Source organism: Rhamphochromis sp. 'chilingali' (genome assembly GCF_963969265.1).
Source record: "Rhamphochromis sp. 'chilingali' genome assembly, chromosome: 13".
Taxonomy (NCBI): Eukaryota; Metazoa; Chordata; class Actinopteri; order Cichliformes; family Cichlidae; genus Rhamphochromis; species Rhamphochromis sp. 'chilingali'.
In genome coordinates, this window is record NC_137940.1 from 6,370,398 (window position 1) to 6,394,195 (window position 23,798).

Here is a 23,798-nt window from a genome sequence, read left to right on the forward strand (position 1 = left end):
GCCCTAAAGCCTTATAATCTCTATCTCCATGTAATTGTAAGCAAACTGCTCTTGCTGACACTGATCAAATCCTCTAGTTGCCTAAGGATGAGGTTTTTCTTTTCCTGCTGAAGGATCATAGACATCACAGTTGTGTGCTGTTGGCCACAGTTAACAGTTTTGGGAAAAGCCTGTTTCACTTTAATCACTTTTTTATAGATGCCAAGGGCAGGATTAGAAATGAGTCTAGTCCATCACCATATATATTTATGGTTTTTACTTCATAAATGAGTGGTATTGTAAGTTAAATGAACATTTACACATATGTATTGCTCTTAGACTCTTTGGTTATATTTGAGCTTTTATAGTGATAGTAATTTGGGGGGTGGGGGGGGGCATGCTATCTATGTTTTAATCATTCTGATCAAACCTTATTTTGTGAGGTAAACTCAAAAGCTGCTTGTTCTGTCATTCAGCAAAAGATTTTATTTCATACACAACCAATTATAAGCAGTGACCTTCATGTTTGACTCCAGGCAACAAAGTAAATAACCACTTGTTGTAACTAAGGAAAAAATGTACAATAATAGAGAAAATGTTTAGTCTGATGAGTCTCAGTTTCTGGTGTGAAATTCAGATGTTAGGAACTGAATTTGGTGTAAACAACACGAAAGCATGGATCCATCTTGTCTGTATCAACAATTTAGTGCTGGCGATGTGATGGCATGTGGGAGGTTTCTTAGTAGACTTTGGGCCTCTGAGTAACAACTGGGCATCTTTCAAATACCACAACTGGAGACCATGTTCATTTTTTATGATCAGAGTAAACCCATCTTCTGATGGCTGCTTCCAGCAGGAGAGTGTGCCATGTCACAAAGCTCGGATCATCCCCTACTGGTTTCTCAAACATGTTAGTGAGTTCACTGCACTCAGTTTCCTCATGGATTTGTATCATGGATGTGCAACCAACATATGCATAGCAACTGTATCATACTATCATGTTTCTATAGACTAAAACCTCTGAGGAGTGTTTTCAGTACGTTTTTGAATGTATGCCACAAATAATTCATGTACTGCTAGGTATGCAGCCCCAGTACTAGTATGGTGTGCCTAATAAATTGGCCTGTGAGTGTAATTTAAAATGTAACATGAATAATAATAATAATATATGAGCAATGAGAGAATAAAAGCTCAAGAATCAAAACCTTAACATAAATATTTTTCTTCCATCTGCTCTTAACAGTGCTGTTCGAAGCTCTCGGATGATGTATAAACAGTCTTCCACTTCTATTGTGGGCTTGAGAGGGTTTTTTAAACATTACGTCAGAGCTGTATGTCAGAGTTTGTGGAACATGAAAGCAAAAGATTCAGACATCTGAAAGAGGAGCGGTTGTTTTAACTCATGGGAGTGCAAAAAGTAGCGGACATGGGCTCAAAGTGAGGAGGATAAAAATGGGTTACAATGTTTGTTTGGTTTTTTGGGGAGGGGGTTTGGTATATATTTCAGGAAAAGGCTCAGAGAAATGTCAGGTTGAGATTATCAGAGAAAACATTGTGTCATCAAAGGGCTCTAGGCTTGATTGCAACAACCTCTTCCCAGTCCCACATGAAAAAAAAAATTGTACCCATTTATAACTACTATCAGAACAATGTGCCGTATATACAATATGACAAACATATCATCTGGAATACAGCTTACTCCATAAACAAATCAAGTTGTAAAGTGGTATTAGACTGATATGTAACAAGCAGATGTGAAGCTGATTAATTGAAGGGTGCTGTTTTAGTAGGATTTGTTTTTTGTTACAGCCACAGTGAAATTCCCTGGAATGTAACATCATGAAGGGTTTTAACTCGAGTAATTTTTGCCACTGCTAAATCAAGTATCATTTTGTTCCCCCTAACTTTATTGCAAAACAATAAAAGTAATTGGAGCAAACCAAAACAACTCTTACATTTCAGATTTAATTTCCATTAAACACTTAATACCCCAAGTTAATAAGAATGCGCAGTGTGTAATTGTGCTTGATGGCACCCTCTAACTAATGAATGTGCCTCAGTGTGATCTAACGAGTTGCTGTGAGATGGTGTTGTAAGTGCCAAATGAAGATCTGTACCAGCAGCAGTACACTGATGGATAAATAATAAATCATTTTAATTCCAAAAAGATGAAATATCTTGAAAGAATTAACAACAACAAAACTGATGGGCTATTGCTACAATGAAGCTCAGTGTACAGTTTGATGATGCTTCTGTTGCTTGTCCTTGGATATGTTTGTTAATCTTTTACCCAGTATTTAATTTGGGGGTATCACAAGGAATGGAACTATTAAAATAATTTTGATGCTCTGGGTTATAAATAAATTATAATAATATTTAGCTCATTACTTATTTGTTTTTATTTTAATTACATTTTCAGAATAAAGTAGTTCTCCCCCAATAGCTTTTTAGGGGTGGATATTTGGAGGTTTTGCTCAGTTAATGTGAGGCAAATCATTACTTTGCTTTAATTTGAACAAACTGGCAATATAGTAAAGCCCTTGCCATCCTCTGTAATGTGATTAATTAACAACTGACTAATATTGACTCAAACATGTCGCTCTCAGCATGCATTGTCTTGTTAGTCATGATATGCACACTAACAATCCAATTGATAATTACTGACAAAGAACACATAGTAAGTAAGCTTGCTGACTAGTGAGTCAGCTGCATTGTAATAAATTCACCACTTCTCTAAGCCATTGCCAGCTTATCTTAGAATTTCTGTAATCATTTACCATCAGCATCTCCAGAGGGAGACATATTGGTTGGTGTGTACATGTACATCTCTCTTACATCAAAGGTCATTCTTTAGCACATGGTCGGATATATAATTACACCTTAAAGTGCAGTAGTTACATTGTTCAGTCACTTCCCCACTCAAAGTAACGATGCCAATGCAGTCACTGACCCCCGGTGTCTGAACCCACAATCTTATTTAAGTATTTGTATTTGTTTGGGCAGCAGTACAACTTAGCATTCAGTGCTGTGATGTGTTAACACTGTGTAATGTAACACTTTACCCACGAGGCAGCTAATGTTGCCAAGGGGTGCTTTGATTTCTTTTACCATTATTTTTTTTTCCATATTTCTTTTTACTTCCTCTTTTTGCTGATAAAACCCTAAATTGGCAGTGAGGTGCAAAATATGTGTGATTAGCCATGGTGGATATTTGTCTTGCTTATACCAAGCAAGACAAATACCCAATTTGAATTATATATATTTTTTCTACTTTTGAATACTAGATGCTCATCAATGCAACAGGTATTTTAAGTGTGAGTAATTGAATTCAATCAATCAATCAATCAATCAATCAATCAATCAAGGCTTTATTCGCCACGTGCAGGTTGCCCTGCAGTGAAATAGGACACCCCCCCCCCCCCGACCTTACACACACAACACAGACATCACATGGGGATACAGGTCGGAGATCGGTAGCGTTACAGAAAAAAAACACTGAAATATACACTACAATGGGAAAGTACAAGAGGAAAAAAAAAGGAGAACTCTACTCATGCTGGGCTCCTGGGAGGACAGCATGAGAACAGAAAACCAAAAAAAACTCCTCTGCACAAAAAAGTACATAAATGTCCACAGCACAACAGTATGGAACACGTGACAAGCCACAGGGTCGGGTGGGGGGTGAGGAATAATCCGAAGCAAACACAGCAGCCATCCAGGCTCAGACCCGCCGTGTTCCCAGGAGGGAACAAGCATTGAAGGCGTTTGGAAAGGGAGGGGGGATGAGTGTATATGTATGTGTGTGCGTGTCCAGAGTTCAGCTGAGACAATGTCCTTCGCCCTGCTAGGCTAGTAAACAGTCTTCCAGCCAACCCAGGTGGCCTTGCATGGAATGGGAAGGAACAGACTAAACACAGTCGTTATCAGGGTGTTTTTGTTCGGCTCCAGCCTTGAGACCGCAGCTGGCTCCGAAAGGGTATCCGCATGAAGTGATGGTGCTTTTTACTTTAGTGCGAACAGCTCATATGAATTTCAAAGCAGTTCTACAGTCCAACACTGGTCTCTCAATCTCCCATTGGAGAGCCGCAAGTTATCCAGTCTGCACTCACAGATCTTATTCTCAGTATTCACGGCAGCTGTAGCCTTTCCAAGATCTTATCCGTGCTGCACTCAATGAGCCCATTTTGAGAAACTCACGCCTCTTCCCATCGTTCCAATCCCAGCGGGCAGCCTTGTAGGGGTTTGAACAGCCGGTTCCACTTTCTTAATTCTTCGATAAGTCAGGGCCAAGCCAGCTCCGATCAGCCAGGACCCTGTTATCATGGTTCCGAATAGGTAGATATCTTCAGCACTCAGGCTCACCCAAGCCCAAACTTCTCGTTGAGAAAGGGGTGTCAATTGCATTTAGGGACCAGTTGATCAAATCCATAATTCCTCTTTTAGGTTTTAGAGAACAGACTGTGAGAGAGTGTTCCAGGGAAAAGTAATACAAAAAACACGAGACTAGACAAGGACATAAGAGGCTAAGCAGGGAAGCTAAGGGAGAGGAGGAGGAGGAGAGGAGAAAAGTGCGACCGCCTTCGTCAAGAGCAAGAGCAGAATTTAAGAGGACACTTGAAATTGGTGAAGTTCCACAGCTTATCCTTTTTAGCAACAGGTCCCAGAAATATTTTATCGCTTATTAGCTTCAGTTGAAACATCATCCTGAGGTGGATCATTTCAACATCATTTCTGGAAGGTGCCACATGAAACAAAAACCTGAGCTCTGTAAGTCTATCATTTAGACACATATTCGTCATTTGTTGCAAACTCCAAATTAATTTAGATTTTTATTTCGTTAAACTTTCATGCCAGTGCTCCAGTTTGCTGGTCTGATACCAGGTTAATCCTTCTTGAGAAGATCAGATTGAGTCTAATATGAGCAGGCAGACAGAATAGTGTTCACCCTATGGAACATCTGATTTTAGGCACGTCTTTGATACAATTTGATTGTAACACAACGGATCAAAATGAATCAAAAGTTCCAGGTAGGATTAAAAGTGTCTTGAGTTATCAATGTCAGTGTCCCCACTCTCCTGCTGAGAGATAGAACTTGCACAGATTCAGGGGTTTTTTTAACTGACTGTATTAACTGTCTGCTTCAAAGCATTATGCGTGTAGAATAACACTCTGCCCAATTAAGCATTTACGCATTCAAAAGCTGCATATATGCTTTGTTTATGCTGTAGCTCTCTTGAGATAGGATCTTTAGAAGAGTTGTGGCTATGATTTTTAAGTGTGCACAATTATAATAATGAATTGTTACGCATGTCCTCTGAAGTAATTTTCAATCCCTGCCCATGCTACCATGCTGCGGAGCTAGTTCCTTTGTCCTACCAATTACCTAATTACATGTGCTTGGCATCACAGGTAGCAAATAATTAGATGACTAGAATCAAAGCCACTAAAGACTCCATGTCGTGAGAACCTGAACTAAGGACTGAGAGCCACCACTTTACTGTGTAATTGTAATTCAGGGCCAATGCTGCATGCAGCAATGTAGGTCAGAACTGTTGTTTGAAATCATACTTCTGTACCTTTTGAAAGCTCTTGAACAAATTCATTTTAACACATTCAGTCGTAGTCTGTAGAGGAGCCTCTAAAGTAATTCTGCCTTCTTTGAGAGACTGACAGATGGTTGAAAAAAGGGGTCGTTATCAGTCAGATTTTTTATTTTTTTCCTCTAAGTCCAGTGTTTGTATCTGCAGGGTGCCGCGTGTGTCCCTTTGAGTGACTTCAATTTGTGCTTTCACAGATTGCCTCTCCCTGCTTATTTCATATCATTGTGACTGTTCTCTGAACTGCAGTGGCTCCATTTGAATTATTGGTCTGATTGAGCATCAGTCTGTTTGTGCTTTTTAGCTTGTGTGTATCATCATGATCATATAATGAGTCACAAATTAATCTGTTTTGAAGGCCAAGTTCAAAGTAACTCAGTCAATTTTTCCCAATTTCACTTCCATGGTTTATCAAACGTGGAAATTCATAATAATTCATACATCTATAGTTTTCTTCTAAGAACTGAAGTTTTGTCTGAAGAAATATTGCAAACATAGTTTGGAGTGGATGCGGTATCAATGTTGTATTCTACAAATGGAAATTCTGATATTCATTTTTTTGATGGACGAATTTAAAGAAATTTGCAAACTTTCAACCAAGAAATGTAACCAGTTTTTATGGTACAGATATTACAAATTAAAACTTTTTCTAATGCAGAACCCAAACACAACTGTCCTGTCATTGAATGTTCTTGAGCGAACAACGTGAATCTGAAAAGAGAATCAAACAAAGGCATTGTAATGCTATGAAAACAGGTTCTAGTAATAAAAAAATAATACCTGTGCATGCTTTAGCTACAGTAATATGTTTAAGGAACATGGTTTAATTAAAAAATAAATACATATTCACCTTTCTCTCAAGTTTCACTTCCACACACAGCATTTACATTTTCATTTGCTCAGTTAAACTGTGTATCACGCTACAAAGCTTGGCTAACATACCGATATATTATAGCAATCCCTCATTTTTTCTGCTTCTCCATTTCTGTGTATGTTCATGCACTTAACCATTTGGATTTCCATCAAGTTATAAAAAGAAATGCAAGAAATCAAGGTCATATACTTGTTTACCAGGTGTTCAGCCTCCACTAAGTTTAGGTATGTATAGCATGCTCCTTGTTGTATTATAAAGTATATATATTTTGGGAGCTTGCGAATTGTTTGGTTTGCAGCGTTTCATAAACACCTTGGTAATAAATTGATAGTTTTCAAGCTTATCTTTTTGCACAGCTTTCCAGAGACATTTTCATGTTTCTCCTTTGCCTCAGTGCTTCTTAGCACATTCTCTGCCTGATGGTGAAGTGTTCCAGTAACCCTCCATCTGTTTTTTCAGTGGGTGGTGAGAAAGAAAGAACTGTTTGGTATGTCACATTGCCCTTTGTGAACACCCCAAAAGACACTGTAATGCTTTTTCTGTCATCTTGTGTATACTTGACGCAAGTGTCCACTATGGATGGGAACTGATAAGGATTTAGCGATTCCAATTCCACTATCAATATCGCTTATCACTTCAATTCCTGGCAAATTCTCTTATTGATTCTTATTGGCTCTGTTTTGAGAGTCACCACTATTGCTAAATGTTATGACCCGGCTCTGCTATATCTGAGTCACTATTTGTGCACAGTATTTGCATGCTGTATGGTCAAATGTTTGGGCACACCAGAGGTATTTCCCCCTTTTGTTCTGATCACTGTTGGGGTTGTAACTCAAAAAAAGTATTATACATATTACTCAGAACTCTTTTTTTTTTTTTTTTTTAATTTTAAGTAATGCAGTACATGATTACGCCCATGAGAAAGTAACTTGTTTTACTACTCTCTACTTTCACAATTCTCCATAAAGAAGTTCAGGGTCTGTTTGCTGGGCTGGGGTCAGCATTAACTCAGCTTTACCATCACTCTGGGTTCTCGGCTAGCTTAACTTTAGCATGCTGTCTGTGCAGATGCTTGCAAAGAGCTGAAGTTGTGTTAGCAGCATTATGTGGTTCTTTCTGTCCTGAAGTTTGCTTTTCCTTGTCGTGCTCTTGTACTTTTGTGCATTAGAAAAAGTAAAGCCCATATCCACTATGCAGACTGTGCCATTATTTTCCTCCTCTTCCACATAAACTAAAATCAGCTGATTGTAATGTAAGTTCAACCGGAACCAATAAGTGGGATCGATATGCCAGCTGACTAACAGTTCCAAGGAATTGAACTCAATTCACATCCCTAGTGTCTGCTGAGTTACTATTGTGAAAAAGGAAAAATATATTCTTCAGAGTCATGTTTTAGTAAACAAAAATATAACCCCAGTAACTCAGTACGTTTGCCAATCTGAATTTACTATATCTGAATATACAATCTGAATGTTGCTCAACTCAGGTAAAATGCAGGTAAGCATATCTGCTTTATGTTTGGTAACTGTAATCTTTAGACTGTAAACTTTAGAATAGATTGCCCAAAACTATGCATGCTTGAAAAGAGTTCCAGTCAACTACTGGCATTATGAAAATGACCTGACCCTGATGATGCACTGTGAAAAATGTGAGTTACTTTACTTGGGGCAGGGGTGGAGAAGGAGTGTCTCACGATTAGTCAATTATATAAGACCTTAATAAATATTGTGGATCATTTTTAGTAAGAAACAATGATGTTTTAAGTGTGGCGATTATACTTATCACTCTGCTGTGAAATTTAAGCTTGCCCTATTTTATAGTTTATTTGCTGCTCTTTGTGCTTACTGGGTTAGTAGAAAGTCTGCTGTTTATTTAGCAAACTAAGTTGTCTGTCATTTCTTTCTGCATAACCAATACACACATGAACATTGCATTGACATTCTGCTGCAGGTGTCAGAACATAATGCTCTCTGGAGCCAAGGCTTAGAAAGGCGCTTCTTTGCAAGTGTCTGGTAGCTGGGCTTTATCCCATGCAGGTTAGGTTAAGTCTAAATGAGCCACATGTGTTCTCCTGTGGGTCCATCCCCCATGGGAGAAACATGGTTACATTTTGCATTGGGTCACAATCAAAGGCAGACGTCCCAGAACAAAATTTTTAAATTGTATTGTACTATCAGGTCTTCTGTCATATTGTATGTTTTGGACAAGGTGACAGCTTTTGACCACCTGTTAGCAGGAAAGGAAGCTGTCAACCAGATGTGCCAAAGCATGTAGTTCAGGTGTGTGAAGCCCTAGTTTTGCAGGTCTTCAACTCTTACCTCTAACACAGCCTCAACAACATTATGACGGATGCTGCTAACATTGAATATAAGTGGACCATGTTACTATGTCTATGTCGTCTATGCTCTCGTGTCAGGCGCTTCAGTAGATTCGTGCTATTAACAACGGCCGATAGTTTTTTCTCCCCAGGACATAGCTTACATATTACTGTAATGTTCTTGTCTGCTTGTTTCAGAAAAGTAAAGAGACGGGAATATGTCCATTTCTCGCTTCAGCCGAGTCCGACATCTTCCGCTTTAGAATACGACTATGCAGCAAACTGGCGCGAAATGACATGCACCTGCACTACAGCGATGTTAAAGTGGCAGAGTTTACTTCTACGTTTAGAAGACAAATTATTGAAATTAAATAATGATATTCAGCGAGTTTAATTATTTGATAATGTAACGCAAGTACATTGTAAGTAACTGTAATTAAAATACCTAAAAATGAACAGTAATCAGTTACTCTACTTTTTCAGTGCAAAAGTAATTTAATTAAAGTAATGTGTTACTTAGTAACACGTTACACCCAACACTGGCTGAGACTATACAGCAATGGAGTAACTAGTTGTGCGAACTACACAAAACTGTGGCTTAACTCTTTCCCCCATAAAGATGACATTTGATGACCTCCTCTGCACCTTTAACACTAAGTTTTGACACTTATTATATATAATGATAACTCCTCAGGCTTGGCAGGACCCTTGCGTGCCTCCTCCTCCAACTCCGGCTGGTGACGTATATGAGCCGGTGGTGGGCCTGTCGGTTGTTCAGCGGCCCTCCTCTTGGGAGGAGGCCCCGGGCACCAGCTGCTCCTGCCCGAGGAGTGGGGATGGGTGCGAAGGCAGGCTGCGTCCTGGCTGGTCTCACCCTGGAGGTTGGCACAGGTGCCGTGCAGTCAAGGGTCGCGGATGGGGGTGGCGATTGTGTCACCGGGAACCGATCTGAGCTGCCAGCCTCTCGATCATCTGCCTGCGGCACTCAATCTGGTCCTGCAGTCCACCATTTGGGCCAGCTCCTTCCCTGTCTGGCCCAGTCCTGGGTCTGCCGTGCTCCTGTCCCACGGCAGACCCATCCACACATTCATGCTTTTCAGCATCTTGTTTTTATTTACCAGTACACACGTGACCATGCTGCACCACATATATCAATATATACACTTAACAATCTTGTGTTTGAACCAAATGGTGGACAACAGAGTTGTTGGGAGATTGCTTCGCTTGTGGGACTGGTAACTGGTACTAGCAGGCCAAGCAGAGTACAGCTCTCACGATGGCTGGATCAAAAACTTGAATGTGGTTTGACCAGGATGCTTCCTGGTCACCTCCTGGTGAAGTATTCTCGACATGTCGGACAAGAACAAGGCCCTGGGGCAGACTCAGGAGAGGGTGGAGAAATAAATTGTTTCTTAGCTGGATTGGGAACATGTTTGTCCAGAAGATGTGGGAGCTCATCAGCTATGAAGAAGAAAGTCTGAGCATATCATCTTAGACAAAAACCAGGATCCAGATAAGGGATGGATGGAGTAACTATTTAGTAGTCCATTTAACTAATTTATCTGTATTTGTCCAGAGTAAATTACTACGTTGATGGAACAGAATACGATATAAACACAAAGAAATACCAAAATAGTCTTACAAAATAAACTTACTCTCAAAGTATAAATATTATTTTGCATAATTTGCATAGCTGTGCAGAATTCACTGTTTTCTACCCCAACAGGGCAGATTAAAGAAATGATGCAATGTTGTAGAAGCTCAAATTATGCTCAGCGACTTGTGGGTTTACATCATGTTGTAAACAGCCCTTTAAAGGATTAAATAGAAACATTCACATTGCCTTTTGTACTGATTTAGCTTTTCTGAGCTTGGAGTGTTCATGGACACTGAACTCTAGTTACAAAACACTTTATAATCTGACTGAGCTAGAATACAAGAGATAAAACACAAGTCAGTGGCTGATAGAGCTAAAGTGGATAGCTTCTCCGAAGGGATAACATCTTTCAACTTGAATAACTCGCTGACCATCTGGGTATTTGGCATCCCTTGGCTTCAAGCTCAAAGCTGCTTTCTATACGTACAATAACTGACAACTTGTAACTGAAATTAACACATGAACAGTCATGTGTGGCCAGGATTTAGGCTGAAGAAAGTCGATTTCGGAGGCTGCCTCAGGCACCCCTTACCAAGCTTAAACTAGAAGACGTCTGCAGTAAATACATGATTATATGCTTTACTGATTTTTTTTAATTATTATTTTTTACAGTACATTGTAATTTTGACTATTTAATTTAATTAATAATCATTGCAAATAAATAAATAAATAACTGACATTTTAAAACTTTAAAATTATGCTTTTTTTGTAGGACATTTCTTTGTAAATGTGATAGTGTTTAATGCCTAAATCTGGTCTTTTTGAAAATGCTGCACTACTCTAATTTATTTGTCATAATCCTTTGCCATATTTGAGCTCTTACAGTGCTTGAGGATCCGTCAAGCAGTTTCTAGTTGAACTTTGCTTAATGCAGCATTATAATGAAGACAGAGATAAATGAAGAGCTGATAATGAGAGCAATCAATATGAAAATCAATACTGGTTTGAGTTAGCAGTCTTATCTTGATCAAAAATGAACAAATCGTTAGAGGAAATTGTGCTTCAAAGGCATCTTTGATCATCAGGAAATAGATTCGTCCAATAATAGTCTAAGTTTTACAAAGTTTTACAAAGTCTTACACAAAACAAAAACCAACTCAACAGGTGAGTAAAAATACCAAACAGGTAACAGGATATCACCAATTAAAACCATAAGTCACTTCAGAATCACATGCCAGTTATGGAGTCATGCCATCTGGTTTCACAGTTCTCACCTTATCAAAAATTATTGCCCTTCAAAAGACAGCACAATCTGCACTTGTAACAAATGTCATTATAACTTTGTCCTCTTCAGATTGTGAGACTATGTTATGAGTAGTGCAGTGCTGTCTGCCTTTACCTTTTGTAATTAAAGTGTCTTTCAGCTGTCACAGAAGCCACTGATAGGCTGTGGCATCAATTTTCTGCAGCAGCTGTATAATGTTGAGTGGCGAGCTGCAGCACAAGTGGCAAATTAGCTCATTAATCTAATCTCAAGCCGGAAACTCATATCCACAGCGCCATAGTGCGTGATTATATGCACTGTGGCGCTTTAAATTATCCCTATAGAGCTCTTCGCTCTCAGATGGGGGCTTACTTCCTGAGAGTTACCAGTGGGAGGTAAACTAAAGCTATCAGGCTCGTCTTCTGTGGTGCCAGCTCCTAATTTTGGTTTTGGAGACAAACATACTCTTGACTTTTAAGATTAGGCTTTAAACTATCAGGTGGCTCCTTAATTATGCTGCTATAAGTATACACATGCTTTTTTTGTGTGTTATTCCCCATGTATTTAAATGTCACTACTGCAGAGAAAAAGTAAAATATTTTCAGTCTTTTGAATAGAATATCAGTCTTCGCTCCAAGGCAAGATTAAAATGTATTTTTTTTGTCCCTTGATTTCTCTCTCACTCTGATCCATAGCAAGAATGACCCAGAAAGTCATTAAGTGATTTCTGCTTGCTGGTAATCCTATTATCAATGTCAAGCAGAGTGGCTTTCTCCTGCATCTGTACAGATAACTTATTATCTGATCATTGTTTGTCCTGAAATTTAAATTCTTTTTTGGCACTTCCTTGAAAGTATAGTATACTGCCATGTTCAGCGACATTTCTCTCAGTGGCTGTGAGTTGGGTTTACACTTGCACCAGAATATTTAATCAGAAGAATTACCGTTTTATCAGCAGATACCATATCTTTATGGTACAGTTGACAGTAGTCACTTTATATTCTTTAAGAGTCTGTATTGAAAACAAACTCTCTGCAGAGTTCCCTTCAGCTTGGAAGCCATTATTCTTTGGAAGTCCATATTAGCATATTTACATCAAGACAAAGAGCATAAACAAAAATATTGCAATCAGAAAATTTGATCAAATTGTTTACATGTTAAAAAGTTTCTGTAGTTTAGTTCATAAATAGTTTCAATGGAACCTTTTTATTCTGTGTGGGCTTTTCACATGCTTTCAAATCCCTCTGTTGTTAAGTGTTCAAAGATGAATAGGTAGCACTTGCAAAAGACTTTGCTCAACTACTTCCCTGAAGTTTTGTGCAACTGCTACCTGTTTATATTTAGAAACCCAAATTGGAGTCATATATTTGTTTATAATCACGGATGAATGTACTAGGAAAGAGCATCTTCTTCACAGACTAAATTAGTGCTCTGAAATTATGTTGACATGTACAATCCATCAAAACTTCGTTGCAGACAATACAGTACATGTCAGTATCATTTGTCTACAGCTGCAGCCTTCAGTAATCCTGCCAGAACCCCAAAAGTGCTCAGGAAGTACTTGAAACGAATGACAAAATACCACAAGACACTGAATTTGCCTCCAGACTTCCCGTATTTCAAGCCAATTTATCCTCATTCTGTCTTTCAAATGGTTTTCAATGTTTGCTTCATGGAACAGCCTAAAACCCAGACATTTTCAAATAATCTATTTTTAAAATGCATTTTAGAGCCCCTCGCATTATGTAGCTCAGGTGCTTCAAAATCTTGATTCCATATAACTTACTGTGACAAATACAGCAGATGGCAAAGTGTAGCAATTAGCAAAAATAATTACCAATAAATAATATGGTAATCTAACTAATTTCTTTTGTGAGAAAATGTCAAAATGCACAGCCAGTAATCACAAGAAATAAAAAACAGATGAGATTAGAAATCTCTAAGAAAAACAAAAGGTCTCATGTTGGGTTTTTTTCTCTGAATCACTCGGTATGTGATTATTACTAAATCCCTTCCAACCCTGGCCAGTAAGTAGACAATCAACCCAATTATTATGAACGTTTTAATAAATTGTTGTTGTTGTTGTTGTTTTAATCATATACCTGACTTGTATCGCATTTAAGTTATATGGGATACATTCAACAGAGAGGGGAGGCTCTTTTACCTGCCATAATTTGTTCTTCTGGTTCACTAATCTCTGCAGTTAAATATTAATACATTTTATGTGGTAAATAAAATACTTTTGCATGCTGATTGAAATTTTTACCACACACACGACAACAAACAGGCATTGTTACATTTGGAACCATAGCATAACCGGCTTAACTGTTGTCTCTAATAGAGACAGGAAGGCAGAGGATGCCATCTAAAATGAGCAGATCATAATCCTCACAGGTTATGTAGACCTGTATAAATGGTGCGCTGCATTTGAAAAGTGTCTGTAAATAATATGCTGTTATCTAGTGTTTTGTGTCACTTTACTCTCGACATCCTTTCCTTTGCTCATTATTTGGATTTTGTAAGTTTTGTATCCAAACACACATGTGCTAAAGCTTCTCAATTAGAGAACTCTTCTTTTATTGCAGCTGCTTTTATTATAGCTCATGGACGAGTCACATCAATTGCTCTTTGTGAAATTTGCACTTCACACAAAAACTGCTGTGAATATGTGTGGACCTCCTACCTGCTTTGAAGTGCTGCTGCCCACTGAATTGTAACATGCTAAACATAAATCTTAATGGCACAGTGTGGAGAGGTTTCAATGCCCCAGTACTGTCTGCTGTTGCTTTGATCTGAAACCTCAGTGAGCTCTTTAGCACTGCTGCCTAATCCTGGTAGGTTTCTTCTGTAAATACTGACTAAGAAGGCAAGCAAGAACATGTTTATCAATTTATTTAATTGTGTAAATATATTTATTCTTGGGAAAATTTGTTTTTTTAGAGGGCTCCCTATTCTTCAAACATGATGGCTCAAGTTCCAAATACTGTCACATTTCAAAGAAACATATCTAATAATCTCTTACTATTGCAGAGCATAGTATAGACCAGGGGCCCGTTCTTCGTACCTCGCTAAGTAGGTTAGCCGGATTAGATTGTTGACGATTTCGCGTGATCCTGGATCAGTCGGTTCCCCGAAGCTCATCCGGGACTTGCTGTCATAGCAACAGAGCCGTAAGCGTAAACCTGCTCGGGAGCAGGTTTACTTTATGTAAACAGGATTAGATCGCGGCCACGCAGGTATGTCCGCTTCATTTATACGAAAGCAACAGCGATAAATAAATAACATCAATGTAACTGAAGATAATGCAGCACTTGATCCTTTTATTGATGTCACACAGATACATACAGGTCATTTCCTAAAAAAGGGAAATGTACTATTAACATTCTATTACATGTATGTGATTATTACAGATGTAATTCATATTTCAGAGTAGTAATTGTAAATTACTTCGTGTAATCAAGATGAGAGACCACGGCTATAAAAGCCAAGGTGGATTTGGGAAGCCTGTCGCAGCCATGTCCTGTCCGTTTACGCGAGCAACCCATTGCGGAAGGTGCAAGATTGATAAGGAGAGTCCTCAGAATTCAGCGTATATTGCGGGACAGACAGGATCCTTTAGCTCAGCGCGACAGTGTGCTCATTGAGAGATATCGATTTTCCCGTGAGGATATTATTTACTTAACCAACTTGTTGACGAGGGGGTGCAGGACCACCACCTGTCTTTTTTTGCTCTGCCCTTTTCTTGGTTGCTGTTATAAACAAACAAACAGATTATTTCAGGCTCTCTTTCCAAGAGACGAAAAGCAATATAAGTGATAAATATTACCATTCTGTAGAATATTCTTATATTTCACTTTTACTTGTTCCCATGTTCTAGTGGGTCCTGTTGTGGCTCTAATGTGAAAGAGGATATAATATAACAATATAATATAATGTAATATAATATTGGATAATATAGTGTAATATAATAAATCTACCCTACCGCCTACTGGTGTTGGCCAGAGGGGCCGATGGCGCAATATGGCAGCCTCGCTTCTGTCAGTCTGCCCCAGGGCAGCTGTGGCTACAACCGTAGCTGCCTCCACCAGTGTGTGAATGTGAGAGTGAATGAATAGTGGCATTGTAAAGCGCTTTGGGTGCCTTGAAAAGCGCTATATAAATCCAATATATTATTATTATTATTATTATTAAATTACTTACGAGTTTAATTTGTCAGCAACTTTCTGCCAGCCCTCTCTCCTTGCTTTTGCAGCCTTTGCAGTGTTCCCTTGCGTTCTGATTAAACTCTGAAACTCCTGAAATCCCTCACTCAGGAGTTCTTGCTCTGCTGCCGAAAAATACCGAGCCGAGCGCGCTCCTTCGACATTTTCGCCGACCAATCAGAGGGTTGCCGATCAATGTTTCTACTATCGATGCGTAGCCCCTTTTATGACACCCAGTGATGTCACATTACTGCGTCCAGCTGTACTAATCGTCAACAGCAGGTGTGTTCGGGGAACCGGATTAGCGAGCTCACGGTTAGCGCGATGATTTGATCTTGGATGTGTCATTTGATCTTGGATGTAGTAAGCGACGTACGAAGAACGGGCCCCAGGGGTCGGCAACCTGCGGCTCTGGAGCCGCATGCGGCTCTTTAGTCCTTTTAGTGCGGCTCCGCGTGGTTTGGAAAAATAAATTAATTTTTTTAAGTAATTAGCTGAAGTATATTTTATTTATGTTAATTCTTTTTTAACTTGTAGTTCTAAATTGGAAGATTATTGTGATATTGAAATATAAATATAAAATTATATTCTATTAGTTTTTGATCGCTCAAAATAAGTGTCACACTCGCGGAAGCCGGTATACCCGCCGAAACGCCGTGCATTTATCGAAACTTTCAACCCCAGGTAGGGGGTCTTCGGATCCACATTATTTCAGCAGCTATTCTCCACCGTGAACTATGTTAAAAACAAACACCGCTCACGCCTCACAGATGAAAGCTTACAGTCCTGCGTAAAGATGAAAGTCACTTCGTACAGCTCCGAAGTCCCATTGTAAACATATCACGGCAGACCCGACGATGTTTCCATGAACATGCTTTTCAGCATCTCTTTATTGACCACTTTTCACACACGGTTGCTATACGTATACAGCCGGTGTTAAAGCTCACAGCCCGACACACCAACACAACAGCATAGATAGCACAGACGTTAAGGTGGCGAGGTGTGATTGCGGGTGCCGCTCAGGTGCATCCGCATCCCCTGCAGCGGCGCTGCAGACCACGCCCCGCCACACACATTAACCAGGTAAAATACATATTTAGGCAGAATTTTGCAAATATCTATTTTTCATTTTTCAGCAGCATAGTGCTTTTTTTCCAATTATTTTTTTTAAAAGCCAGGTCAAGGCTCCAAAAGCCCAAAGGCGATATAAGGGTGGCGGCTCACAACAGTTTTTGTTTGCTGGATCATTTTAGTTCAGCTGTGTGTCTTTCCTTTTGTTATATTTCTTTAAGAGTTCAAAATGTGTTAATTACATAAATAAAATGTAATTTTCTCTGTAGCACTTCCTGGATTTAAGCAGCACGCCTTAGTTGTTCACACAAAGCATAAAGGTAAAAAAACAAACAAACAATATATACAGTGTTATCTTCATTTTAGATGTCAAAAAGTATTTGCGGCTCCCAGTGATTTCTTTTGCATGGAAATCGCGTCCAAATGGCTCTTTGGGTGAAAAAGGTTGCTGACCCCTGGTATAGACTCAAGGTGTAAATCACAAGTTACTGATTTTAGTCAATGCTTTGCAACAACTATGGCTTTGTATACAATCACACAGGTGTCAGTGATATGTTATGAGATTTCATAGAAGATTCATTTGGATAAAACCATTTACTGTATGTCTCAAACACAATATATAACCATTGAACTGTGCGATAAAAGAGGCAGCAAACATTCGGAGAGCACGTTAACACCAAATTTAGATCCTCGTGATAACTAGTATTTGTAAGGAACTGTGCCTTTACAAACAATAGGAAAATATTCACCTGTTATTGAATTTCATATGTTATTGAAGTGTCTAAACTAAAGATATTTCACAATATATGCAGTCTTAATGCAGAGAAAAAAAAATTAACAGTCAAATACTGATTGATGTAAAATGCATATTCTTAGCTTGTGAAGATTATTTGATTTATACAGGAAGGAACTGGATGGATGGGTGGATGTTTTACTACGACCACTAAAACTGAATGTTTACAGGATAACATTTAAAGGGATTTATGTGGGGGTATATCTTCAAGATAGTCTGAATACCTTACCACTGTAGTTGTGAAGTTATTCAAATAAAACTTTGTGGTAGTTATTCTGAGCAGAACTTGATAAAGTATTATATCAGGGGGGATGGTGGAAGCCCAACTCAATCAGACGTAACAGCGGGGCTCGCTGGTGTGTTTATGGAACGGACCCAAAAGCAGACATGGAAGAAAGGAAGTGACAATAAACAAAAAGCGAGCCTTTATTACGGGGGATACAAAACAGAAAAATGGGGCAAAGCGGAAAACTAAAACCTAAACTGGGAAAACTAAAACTAACTATCAAAATGATGACAAAAGACAAGAACATGAAACTGAAGGGGAACATGCGAAAACGTAAATGTGAAATAATCCCAACATGAGCATTAATATGTACCTGAATAGTAGAAAGCAGAAACTCTGTGACATAATGAGACTTGACATAAGGACAAACAGACGACCCAATGCTGAACAGAGGAAGACAAGACAGACGACTTAAATACACAGTAATAAGAAGAAACACCTGGGGAGACACAGCTGACACAAATGAACCTGATGCCACAGGGAAAAGTAAAACTAAACACGCTGGACATGGAAAGACCAGACTCTTCAAAATAAGATAGGAAACATGGAGAGACGTGGACATGAAAGCACAGGCAGAACGAAAGTAAAACAGAGGACAAGATAGACTTACACAGAAGACAGGAAAGACACGTAAACAGGAGACATGGACAAACCAAAAACTAGAATAAAACTAATAAATAAATAAAATAAGATTAGCTATGGCAAAAGAAGTAGTGAGCATGAGGTCTCTGTAATTACTAAATTGGTCATTCTTACTTGTGGTCCGAGGGCAGGAAGTGAGGAGGTCAGTCTGCTGGCAGACACACTTCCAGAGTAGGAATAAGAAGTACAGCAGAGAGTGGGTGGGCAGATGCAAGTCCAGAAGGTATGGAGTTTCAGGAGCACCGTAAGGCAATTGTAAGCACCTTAGGGCAACTGTTGTGCATTACTGAATTGAAAAAGAAGCCAGGAATTAGGACTGGTTGAGAGCTGAAGAATCCACGGGATTAAACTGGAGAGTCTTCTGATGGGTGAGAAGATTGTAGGTCTGGGATTCTAAACAGGATGTGAGAAGCAGGAGTTAGAACAAAGCAGGTTAAGGAAACCAAAGACAAAGAATGGGGCCAAATAGTACAGCCTATTGAGGAATCAGATATTACTGCACAGCCACCTTGTCTGCCCTGAATCCTGACAAATATTTAATAGAGAAAATATGCAGTGGTTGATATCAGTATTTATGGATACTCTGTTTTTTCCTGCTTATCCCTGAATAAGCAGGAAAAAGATGAGGATGGATGGATGTTTTTTTAAGTAGCCAAAAAAGTTGTAAGGTGATTTCAAATGAATTTTTAATAGCTTTCTTTTGTCACAACAGCCTGTGTCAGTTGTACTATGTAGTGGCTGTGGGTTTTGTTTTTGTTTGTTTTTTTTTGGGGGGGGGGGTTGCCTCCAGCCTGTTGGCTGCTTGTTTGTGCAGTCACATTGCAGTTTTTTTCTGTTTTTTATACTTACAGCTGTGGTTAACTCTCTTCTTAGAGCCATTTCTTTATTTGTACCCATTGACCTTGGGTCTGTACAATGAAACAACTGAAGGATACCCAGAAAAAAAAATCTGAACTTGTGAAATCTGAACACCTTCAAGAACATTCAGAAGAAGATAAATAACGCAGGAACAAACATCCTGCTATGTAATATAGACCACTGGTATGGACAAGGATGTGCAGATGTTTCCCAGAATGATACCCTGAAGTGATGAATTAATTCAAATTGTATGTCAAATAGCACACTAACTATAATTACAAATAGTGCAACCACTTATGTGTATTTATGTGATCTATTCATGACCAAAAGGTAGCTATAAGAAAGTGAGGATGGGGTGGAGTTACGTAATTGAGGGATGCTGTAATTCTGTAATTGTATGCCATCTTGTCAATGTATTGGCTTTTCCACCTCTTTAGCAATTTGTGGCTTAAAGGGAAACTGCAAAGGGTTGGCAGAGTTGATGTGATAAAAGCATCACGTTGGCAGAGTATAAAGAAAAAGGTTTAGCTCCAAACCAGCCAAAGGTGCATGCAACTAAAAGGAACACCTAGAAGCACAGTGCTTGTGTTCAAAATAAATATTAATGACATCACAAAGAGGGAACAAGGAACATAGTAGATAGGAATTGCACCAAAAACAAACAAACAAAAGAAACCCTATACCTTCACAAAAAACAATATGAGATAAACTGTTTTACATTTATTGACCAAAAAAATCACACAGTTACAATAATGTGGTACGAGGAGAACGCTGCAGTATCACTGAATAATCTGGAACAGGTGATTATTATTCTGACTTCCAAAAAACACATATTTCACAAACGTACGCAGTCAAACTGGTGGTTGTATAACAAGACTGCTCGAAGCATGCTCAAGGCCTTTTATATCTCGTGTAGGCTTTTGTATCTCATAGCATCAATGGTGGGAAAAAATTTTGCCTTTTGTGAATCTGAAATACTTGATTTACCTCAAATTACACGTTTGGTTTTTGAAGGTCAAGAGATGACTCATAACTTTCTGGTGTGTCTGTCATATACTAATTTACAGGAGATAATAATGGATGGCCCCATCTTTTTGACAAGTATTTTGGAATGCCGAGTCATAACGCCAGGACCAAGTCCAATGTATGCTGTGAGTACCTTCATTTTAAATGTTAGAACTTTGTCCTTAAATCGATTATTTGTTTTTCACAATGTTTTATAGCAAATAGTTATTAATATATCAGATGTGCTTTCATGACAGTATTTACTTTCTGCTTTCGCTTGAAATTAAAACAGTAGACATTCCCTCATTACCGCATTGCAGGAATATCCTAGATGCGTGTCTTCGTTTGCCACTGAAATGTTTACATTATGTTTTGTTACTGTGATAAAATAGTAAAAGAGATGGAGTTCAAGGCAAACATGTTTAATGTTGCAAACTGTACAATAGGGCTGCCACGATTAGTCGACTGGTCACGATTACGTTGACTATTAAAATTGTCAACGACGAATTTAATAGTCGATGCGTCGTTTGAAGCTTTGTAAGATTCCAAAAGACGCAGGAATAAGTAGTAGGATTGAATAGTGTAATAACGGACTGAAACAGAAGATGGCAGCACTGCATGTACAAGGATGCCAGCTGCCGTTAAACCCTGAAGAAGTAGTAGTGTCCAGTATCATAGCTGTGTCCAAATTCAGGAACCGCATCCTCCTGTGCCCGCATTTGTAGGGCGATTACGTTACAGCGACACGGCGAAGACTGTCCAAATTCGAAGACTCCGACAAATGCAACCGACAAATGCTGGGACACATTTTGTGGGATTGACCGATTTACATAGTATGGGCAATAAAATGTGTATACCAGACTTATTTGAGTGTTGGTTTGATATAGCTTTTTTATTCTATTTTGCTGATGTCTTTTCATCTTATTCCGTTTCATACATGTAAAAAAGGAATTTTATGCATCATGACAGCTGCAATTTTAGTCTATTGTTGGTTTTGTCAAAATCTTTCTGTTTAACGATCAATCATGCATGCATTACCAATCTGTTTATGTAATTATTCTTTTAACTTGCCATCCGTACTATAAGTAACAAAGGCTTAAGCATGACAGTCTTAAGAAGATGAAATCAAATTGTCAAGCTTCGATTTTAGTCATCCAGTTTGGATTTTTCTTTTCCCATTATATGCAACTCTTTCAGTTCATGCTATTTAATCTGCCAGTTGTTTGAAAGCTATCTATTATCCACACTGTGCTCACTGACAAGCAGTGTATTTTCTATTCTACATAGAATAGAAAATAAAGACTAGATGCATAACTTTGTGTCCCCAAAAATGAAGCCTTGCAGGCTAAGTTCCTTTTGAGAATGAGAATCAGTAGGATGATAGCTAACGTGACAGCTAATTAGAGATGCACTACTGCACTGACCGGTGACCGCCAGTCAACCTCCCAGATGACTCCCATATGGGCATGTGTTACGCACGCACAGCAGTGCAGGCAAATAGTCACATATATATTTTTTGTCATAACACATTGATGTCAGGATCTGAAAGCAGAAGGCTCTGCCTCCCATACTACTATTAAACATCCTAGGAACCACAAGTAAGCCTGCTGTCTGAGAGCAAATTACTCTATAGGGGTGATAAAGTACTGTGAGGTCTTTAAGATTACATGGGGCCTGATTGTTTAATATCTTGTATGTGAGGGGAAGGATTTTAAATTTAGTTCTGAATTTAATAGGGAACCAATGTAGAGTAGACAATATGGAAGAAATACCCTTCTCTTTCTAGTCCCTGTTGCCACTCTTGCTCAATCAACTCAAGGCTTTTCAGGGAGTTTTTACAACAACCTGATAATAGTGAATTACAATAATCCAGTCTAAGTAATAAATGCATGAACAACTCTTTCAGCATCCCTCTGAGACAGGATGTTTCCAATTATTGAACAAATGGAATAACAATGTCCTATATATGTATTTAATGTGCAAACTACAGTACTACTATAGCATACAGTACTATGCTATAGTACATAGTCAAAAATTACTCCAAATTTCATCACAGTGTTACAAAGGCCAAGGTAATACCACCCAGAATAAGTATCTGGTTAGAAACCATATTTCTAAGACTTTTAAGGCCGAGTACAACAACTTCAGTTTTCTAAATTTAAAAGCAGGAAATTGGAGGCCTTCCAGGTCTTTATGTTTTTAAGACATTCCTGCAGTTTAACTCATTCATATGTGTCACCTGTTTTCATAGAGAGATAAATGCATAGCTGTAAAAATGTATTCTATGCTAATGATACTGCCAAAGGGAAGCATGTCTAATGTAAACAGAATTGGTCCTAGCACGGAACCCTGTGGAACTCCATAATTAACCTTAGTGCATGAACATGAACAAACTGGAGTCTATTAGATACATATGATTTAAGCCACTACAGTGCAGTACCTATAATACCCACAACATGCTCTGTGATAAAATATTATGGTCAACAGTATCAAACGCTGCACTGAGGTCTAGTAGAACAAGCACAGAGATGAGTCCACTGTCAGCGGTCATAAGAAGATCATTTGTGACTTCACTAATGCAGTTTCTCTACTGATGAGCTCTACTGTTTTACAACTACTCTTTCAAGAATTTTGAGATAAAAGGAAGGTTAGAGAATTGCCTATAATTTTCATGTGTTGGTGTCTGTGGCTTCTATACTTTAAGCAGTCACTGACAGCAAATGATTTTCACTGAAGCATTAAAAAGTATCCTCATGTTTAAAATGTTTGTATGTGCCTTTGTGTATTTAATTTTGAGTGTCTGAAAATAGAGGACTATTTATAAAAATGGCTGTAAACAGTTAGTGCATTTTTTGTAAAACCCCTTTAATTAAAGCTGAACTTTATTTTTCTTTATTATTTAAAATCCACTGCTGCAAAGCTTTAAAAAAATGTGCCCAACAAATTATGTATCTAATTGTAGAATGCAGCACAATAACAAGTCTTTTTTTTCAGCTGCATAATAATTTAACTAACCTCTTTTGAACAATTATTTAGATCAGATTTGCCCCTCTGTTTCCCCATCTGCTTAGTCCAGGGAGCACTGTTTCAGGATTGTGATCAGTGTGACCAAATGGCTTGTGAATATCATCACATAAATCTGATATTTCAACCCAGAACATTGCTTCAAGTGTTAGTAATACACCTAGCAATGAGCTTAACCAGCAATACAATCTGTTGTTGAACTAGCACATAGCTACATTAAAATAATGATAGTGTGGTTCACAATTTTTATCAGTTATTATAATTTCTTCTTGAATAATTTGCAGAGCCA

At 38.5% G+C, this 23,798-nt stretch overlaps 1 protein-coding gene across 1 annotated transcript in view; it reads left to right on the forward strand.

The window, feature by feature from the left end:
- The window catches only part of rxfp1 (relaxin family peptide receptor 1), a 90,035-nt gene that overhangs the window by 45,340 nt on the left and 20,897 nt on the right, over positions 1-23,798 (forward strand). Inside the window, exon 3 of the mRNA XM_080901491.1 lies at positions 20,548-20,631. Within this exon, the coding sequence (XP_080757617.1) occupies positions 20,548-20,631 (84 nt within the window). The remainder of the gene's footprint in view (positions 1-20,547; positions 20,632-23,798) is intronic.